At 35.0% G+C, this 7,292-nt stretch overlaps 1 protein-coding gene across 1 annotated transcript; it reads right to left on the bottom strand.

Annotated features, from left to right (window-relative positions):
• Positions 1-293: 293 nt before the first annotated feature.
• On the bottom strand, positions 294-2,478 carry LOC143599207 (protein SOSEKI 5-like). Its single transcript, XM_077077210.1, has 3 exons — positions 1,951-2,478; positions 1,798-1,867; positions 294-1,178 (listed from the first exon to the last, which is right to left on the bottom strand). The coding sequence occupies exons 1-3, from the start codon at positions 2,177-2,179 to the stop codon at positions 398-400; spliced, it is 1,080 nt and encodes a 359-aa protein (XP_076933325.1). The 5' UTR covers positions 2,180-2,478; the 3' UTR covers positions 294-397.
• Between the last annotated feature and the right edge of the window lie 4,814 nt (positions 2,479-7,292).

Below are 7,292 nucleotides of genomic sequence, written 5' to 3'. Positions count from 1 at the left end.
TGAGGGTCGCCAGAATAACGAGGTCACTGGAAATGGAGGTTGTGTGTTAAAAATAAAATTTCTGTTTTACCCCCTCAACTAATTTGAATGACATTTTTAGTCCAAAACATTAACGAGGTTGGTGTTCATTTAGACGGGGAGTGGTACAGGAAAATATGGTGAAAGTTGGAAGTGGTGGGTGATAAATCGAAAGTTAGGAGTGTTATCTACCAATGAGGGAAAGTTGGAAGTATTAAAAACCAATATCCTTATTTTATATTCTTTTGTTACAAGTTACAACTCACTCTAATTTCATGGGTAAATGAAACCACTAGTGAAACTAAAAGATCACACTAAATTACACCAAAACATTAAAAACAATACAAATAAATATTTCATAAAATTAATAATGCAAATTTTAACCATTTGCGTTATACGAATTTGATCGTTTTAGACCCAAAAACTCGTCCTTTTTTGTCTCTATTAAACTCCCACTGAAATATTCTTTATCTTCCATCACACTCACCTTTTTACCCATCCCCAAAACGACACCGTTCGACCTTATTTCTTCCCCTGCACCCTCCACCACACGATCAACCACCTCTCCACGTGGCAGCATCTTATCCCTACACTTCAAACCCAAAAACCCCGGGTCCGGTTTACCCGGCCCACAATCCCGAAACGAAATTGACCCGCACGTGATCAGCTGCATCAAAACAGACGATGCTTTTAATCTATTTCCACCCGTTGGATTAACCTCCTCTGTTTCCGGCCGTACGATTAGCTTACACTCAGATTTCATCAACGACTCTAGTGTCTCCGTGCTTGAATCCGACGGTGGAGGTGAGATCTGGTTTCTACTGAGTTCCGTGATCTCGTTGTAGCTGATTATTTCTCTCCGGTGACTGTCGGTTTGGGTGGATGCGTCGGCGGCGAGTCTTCCGGCGGAAGATTCGCCGGAATATACTTTATATTCGTTTAAGTCAATTGAGTTCCATGATTGATTCCTCCGGGTTTTAGTGACTGATAATTCGAACTCGTCGTCCGATTTAAGCGTATCGGAAGGTTTCGGAGCTTCTTCGGGCTTCTTATCGCCTTCGAAGAGCTCCGAGCCTTTGAGAATGTACTCGTGCCCGTGTGCGGGGTAGATGAAATCGTTCTCGGATAAATCGTGCCACACGAATCCGTTCTTGTAGCTCCTACGTAACATTAAACAGTCAGATGGTCGTTTTAAAAAGTTAAAAAAACGTCAAAGTTTGAAAATTACTGGTCATAATGGCCGTTTAAAGAATAAGTGAACAGCAGTTTTGGTCACTAGGGTTCAAACTATGGAAATTAATGGTTAAGACTTAAGACGGGTGTTTGGTTAACTTAAATGTATTTTACAACAAACGCGAAGTGAAATTTTAAGAAATCTTAGTTATTTTAGGGCGTGTATGAAACCGAAATATTTTTACCAAAACAAAAATTGAAGGTTTGGTTCTATGATTTTGTAAAAGCAGAACCGAATTGACAGCTTTTATTTATTATTATATACTCACGTTCATAACAATCAGTCAGTAATTTATTAATAAAATAATTTATGCTCAAAGTTATTATTTCAACTATTTTTCACCGAAAATTTTTCAAGTTTAAATTGCAAACCGAAACTGAACTCAAATTAACTGACAAACCAAAACTGAAAAAACTGAAATCAAACGATTTTCAAAAATTCAAAAACCAAAAGGTTTTATTTTTGATTTTAGTTCAGTTTTAGCTCAAAACCGATCCAAATCAAACCGTGGACAACTAATTATTAAACAGGAGTCGGGAGCTAACCGTTTAGAAGACCAGGAGTACAATGCAGCCATTCCTTTTCCACGGAGAGAATTGAGGTGATCAATAACATCTAATCATTATAAATTTTTAACAAATTATCACAATGATCAGGCACAATTTCATTTTTACAGCTGAAAAATTCATAAACTTTACCTCGTAGATACAGTCCTTCGGATGACAAGAGAGTAACCTCGACAAAATGCGGGTGTTCAAGCTGGCCATTACGACATAGATAATAAACAACTGCTACTCTACGCTGTTTATTCGGCTCGACCCAAACTTTTGTACGTTCTGGACTACGTTGAACTTGATCTTTCCATTTCCTAGACACGCGACCGAGCTCGTTCGTTGTGGTCATTGCGGGTTTTGAAACTATGTCCATAAAAATTGCTAGTGAGTGATTGTTGAAATTGTGAAAGGAGGGATGATTTATTCAAAATTGGATGCTTGAGACAATGAATAAGAGGACAAATAGAGGAGTTGAAAGGCACTGGCTAGGGCCATATGGGGGTTTATGTAGGTTACATGGGGTTTGTTTTAAATTGTTTCACATGTGAATAGACTTCATTTTAACATTTGATTTCTTATTGTTGGATATTGATGTGTTGGTATATCTGGTGGTCTTTTCAATAAAAGAAAAAGTTACTTTTCATTTGAGGGAAAAAGTGAATTATTTTCATTGTTGTTTCATGTAAAGTCATATATTCTTGTGCACTTCTTTCGTTTTTTTTGTATTGACTTTTTGATATTACATGAATGGTATCATGTTTTATAGAAGTTCCACTCGTCGGTGACCGAAGTAAACGTGAGATGAATTGGAGGACGAGATAATAAGAGAGGGAGTGAAAATCATTTAGACGAGCTTGATATCAGGATACAGTATTTGGTTATGTTTTTTATTATTATAGATGACACGTCACACGGTTTTCTTGACTTTACACTCGGATGAGACTACAGGTAGAGAGAAAGAAAGAGTGTGTCTACAAAGATTTTAATGTAGACGAGAAAGAGGGCCTTCATATTCTCTTGCGTTGCGGATGGTCCTATTGTAAACCGTAAAAAGGTGTTATAAAATGAAAAACAACTTCTTTCATCCCTTTACATAAAACAGCACTAAGGGTAAATGTGTAATTATAAACTTCTTTCATATAAATCAAGACATTCTTCACTTTGAATTGAGTAAAGTGTTGAAATTAAAAACTATATTTGTTTTCTAATTGTCAACGTCTTGGATGTCGAAGTCAAATCCCTTAATAAAATATATTCCCATACCGACCCTGCAGGCTGCAGCCTTGCACTGACTTATTATTTTTTTTAAATATTTAAGTTTGATCCCCAAGACATGTAAAAAAAATTTATTAATTTTATGTGTTGATTCTTTTTCTAATTTAATTACGCAAATATAACTTAAGGCTGGTTGTTTTTGGTTTAAATTAGCCCCTTACCACTTATGCAATTATACGGTTTTAATTATATAACATTTTGGGGTCTAAAACCAACTAAGGTCTAAGCATCATATCAATTCTTACATAAAGACTTTCGACTAAAGTCGAGCCATTGCATCCAAAACTAAGCATCATACAGTTCAGTCAAAGTTATTTGCCGATTGAGGTGGGGCAAGATAAAAATAACCACATCAACCTATCCAATTCGCACAGAAAGATTCAGTTTAGGTCGAAAACCGAAATAATTTATTTTGCTTTTATTTTTCTTGTAAAAGAACCGTGTTCCGCCTATAACACCACCGCTTGACGGTTACAATTTAGTGATTATTACTTTCTCGAAGTATAAGTAAAGTGTAAGAAACAACTAGTCAGTTGTCCGCGCGATGCAGCGGTGTATGCTCAAACGCAACCGGTGTTAGTACGTTTGTAACCTCGCAACAGTATGTGCATAACCCGAAGGTGTTATGCATTTAACGTGGCTTCGGACGTGTAACCAGTATGTATAAACAATATCATCTACGTAACTGATGCTTGAACGCGCGTAACTGGTGGCGACAAGCAAAAAGCAAAGATGAAATGTATATTAATTTCAAAACCCAGTCCGTTTTGACGGGCATGTTCCGACCCGAAAATGTTTTAACCCGAAGCCCGTTTTGACATTAACCCTTTCGATCCAAACTCATTATGACATGAACTAAATTAACCCTTTTTGTATTAACCTGTTCCAACCCTAACCCGTTCCAACACCATTAGCCGAACATGCCCGACCCGTTGTCGGTAATAACTGATCACGTAACATGTTAGTTTTTAAAAAATTAATAAACTATAGCAATACTATACTCAAATTAAAGAAAACAAAATGCTCGTTTTTATGGTGTAATATAAAAAAAAATATTAACGTGTGAAAAAGTTAAGACCGTTAAAAACCCATGGGATAGGTGGTTTATAATTAGGGGGAATATGTAACTATTTAATATATTAACAAAACTTGATTGAAGTTGAAGGACCATTATTGTATATTATTTTGGAATAAGCAAAGACTATTTTACCCCTAAATTTTTAAAATTATATGCATTGCTACTTGTACTATACGCAACAAGAGTGGTACCTCTTAAAATTTAAGAGGTCCATCAATCCTATATTATATATATATAGTATAGATATAGATAATTGAATAATAATTAATTATTCCACTTAGATTATTCGGTTTAAACAGTGATAAATAAGTTACAACAATGAAACAATAATTAATCTTAATCAGTGTAATATAATGTGTTCGACAAGATTATTCGGTTGTCTACGTGTCTTGTCTTCTCATATATAATGGGCCACATAGAATTGGGCTGGAGCACAAATTTTGGGCTTAAAGATGGAGTTATGCCAGAACTTACACAAGATAGCATGAAGAAAAAAGGAAAGGAAAAGAAAAGAAAGAGTTACATTTTATAATGAGAAAATGTCTTAGCTAGCTATCGTTTAAATCCATTTGTCCTGCTTTTTCCCGGCTCATACCGTCCCTGCTCCTGCTTTTGTTGCTCATGTTTTTTGCTTCTATTTGTCGGTTTTAAGCCGAGAACATTTTGATAGTTAGCAGTCTATATTTTATTTAAAAAAACTTTGTTTGAAAATTAAGTGTTTCTGGATTATTTATTATTATTATTATTATTATTATTATTATTATTATTATTATTAGCTTTTGGATTATTTGTAATTATGGAATCATATATACTTTAAGATTCTCTTTTGAGTTGAAATTGTATTGATATTAAATTGTAGAACTCGATTGAACTTTCCGGTACAACTGACTGTACAATTTTTTACCCAATCAGATACAAGTTAAAAACTGGTTTTTTGAAACATTGCATGGGACTCATGCAGCCATTGTTAGATGGTCTTCTTTGTTAATGAAGAGAGTTTGAGATGGCTCAAAATGGGACCCAAGAAAATATCTTTCCATAAATGAACTTTTACTTGGGATAAACATCCTAAACATAAACCCCACAAACAAAATCTAATAATATTGTTATTGTTCAATTTTCTACCAACAAAAGTCTTTGACTTGAAAAAAGCTTCACTTTTCCTATGTTGCCATCACATACACCTACTTGCACACCAAACTCAGCCCACACACCTTCCCTTTCGTACATCTAAGCATCAAATATCTCAAGTTACTCTCTCATATGTGCATTAAAGACATGTAAATTATGCTCTATGAGATTGAGATTTTTCTATTTGTTTTCTATTAAGTCAAACCAACATTAACAATGTTGTGTGCAAGTAGTCAAACCTTGTTTGTTGGTAGGAGTTGAAATCATTTTAGCTTGTGGTGCATGAGGTTTAATCACGACTACAAGGATACAAGTATAAACGTTTAGGAAATAAAATGTCTAAGGTATTATATTACTCTCATTTCCTTCAAAATAACTTTGTTTTTTCAATTTCTGGCACCAGTGGCGATCTAGACTCGAAACCGAGCTGGAGCGCTCAAAGTTTTTTTTCCCATATTTAATACAATGTTAACGAAACAAATATAAAAAAACACGACAACAAATAAATTTAAACTAACCGGGGTAACAAACCAACAGTGGCGGATCTAGGTTGGGCTATAAATATCTCCTCTTCGGTTTTTGATAGCTTGAAACTGATACATTACATCTTCTTCATTTACTTAATCAAACATTTCTCTTTCGACCGCACAAACTAAAGCATTGTTCAAATACTCATTACCCATTCGATTGCGCAAATCCGTCTTGATAAGCTTCATTTTAGAGAAACATCTTTCAACGGTTACAGTTGCAACCGGTAAAACCAATGCTAGCTTCAAGATCCGATAAACCAAAGGAAAAGTTGTGTGTTTTCCGGTTTCCACCATTACACGAGCAAGATCACCCATTCCACTAAGTTTTGCAAATTTATCATCTTCCTTTAAAGTGTAATAAAAGGTCGTAAGATCACCTGGAATACACCTTCTTTCTTCGTTAGTAAAATCATTCGGATACATCTCTGAAAAAGCCACTATCTTAGATATGTCAAACTTGGAAAACGAATCACATGGATTTAAACCCGACATATTTTCTAACAAAATAGTTGAGACCTCACTAAATCTATTTCCAAGTTCTTGAATTTGCATATCCAAGACCGTATTAAAAACTTCAACATCAAAATGATGTCGATTAGTAATGACATACTTCCGGTTTCTTTGATTACCATAACTTTCCTCCATATCTAACATCTTAATCTTGTTTTTTTAACAAAAAGATTTAACTTTTGCCAACATCTTGTCAAATCCGGTTTGTCTTAGATTATTCAATGCTCGATTTGTCCCGCTTATCAACTTAGACGCTTCCAAAAAATCTTGACTCTTTATTTGAAGATATTTTGATAAAGCATTTGTGAGGCCTAAAATTCCGTCCAACAAGTGTATATAAAACACAAATTCAAGAGTCTTAAAATATGATAGAATACCTTTCGCATTGTATTTTTGTTGCACACTATCTCCATCTAATTTAATAAATTGAAGCACCTCAACAACTTCCGGGAATAATTTTAACCAACTTGTGATTGTTCTATGATGAGAACCCCATCGCGTGTCTCCGGCTCGTGCAAGGGAAACCTCTTGATTTAATCATTTTCCTGTTTTAATCTCACCAAGAAGAATTTCATTTTTCACCCTCTCACTTTTTAACACCAACATCATATCTTTTCTTTTGCAAGAAGCACCAACCGTATTAACAACCATGCCAAGAGATTCATAAAATTCTTTAACACCGATATGTTTTTTTGCAACAGCCACAATCACTAACTGAAGTTGATGAGCTTTATCTTTTGATTGGTATTAAAACATATATTAGTTGGGCTTAAAATCTTAGCCGGAACGTTATTTTTTTCCAGCCGTAACGAAACACGAAAATCGACCAAATTTTTCTTTTGCACTACCCGTAAAAATTTGAGCCGTAGCGGAGGCTACGGCTCCGCATAAGGTAAGTCCGCCCCTGTGACTGGCACGTTAGTGTAATGGCACATTTAGTGGTAAGTATGTAAGCATCATAT

Source organism: Bidens hawaiensis, unplaced genomic scaffold (genome assembly GCF_021521415.1).
Source record: "Bidens hawaiensis isolate Kalapana, Puna unplaced genomic scaffold, B.hawaiensis_p1.1 tig00051613_1, whole genome shotgun sequence".
NCBI lineage: Eukaryota > Viridiplantae > Streptophyta > Magnoliopsida > Asterales > Asteraceae > Bidens > Bidens hawaiensis.
Note: the sequence above shows the minus strand (reverse complement) of the source record. Positions and strands in the feature narration are given on the sequence as shown.

What these genes read in the sequence shown, in the direction of transcription:
- LOC143599207 (XM_077077210.1), bottom strand. Translation starts at nt 2,179, where the DNA reads ATGGACATAGTTTCAAAACCCGCAATGACCACAACGAACGAGCTCGGT. An exon ending in CGAAGGACTGTATCTACGAG is followed by an intron (nt 1,868 to 1,950) that starts GTAAAGTTTATG and finishes TATAATGATTAG; the next exon opens with ATGTTATTGATCACCTCAAT. An exon ending in TACTCCTGGTCTTCTAAACG is followed by an intron (nt 1,179 to 1,797) that starts GTTAGCTCCCGA and finishes AATGTTACGTAG; the next exon opens with GAGCTACAAGAACGGATTCG.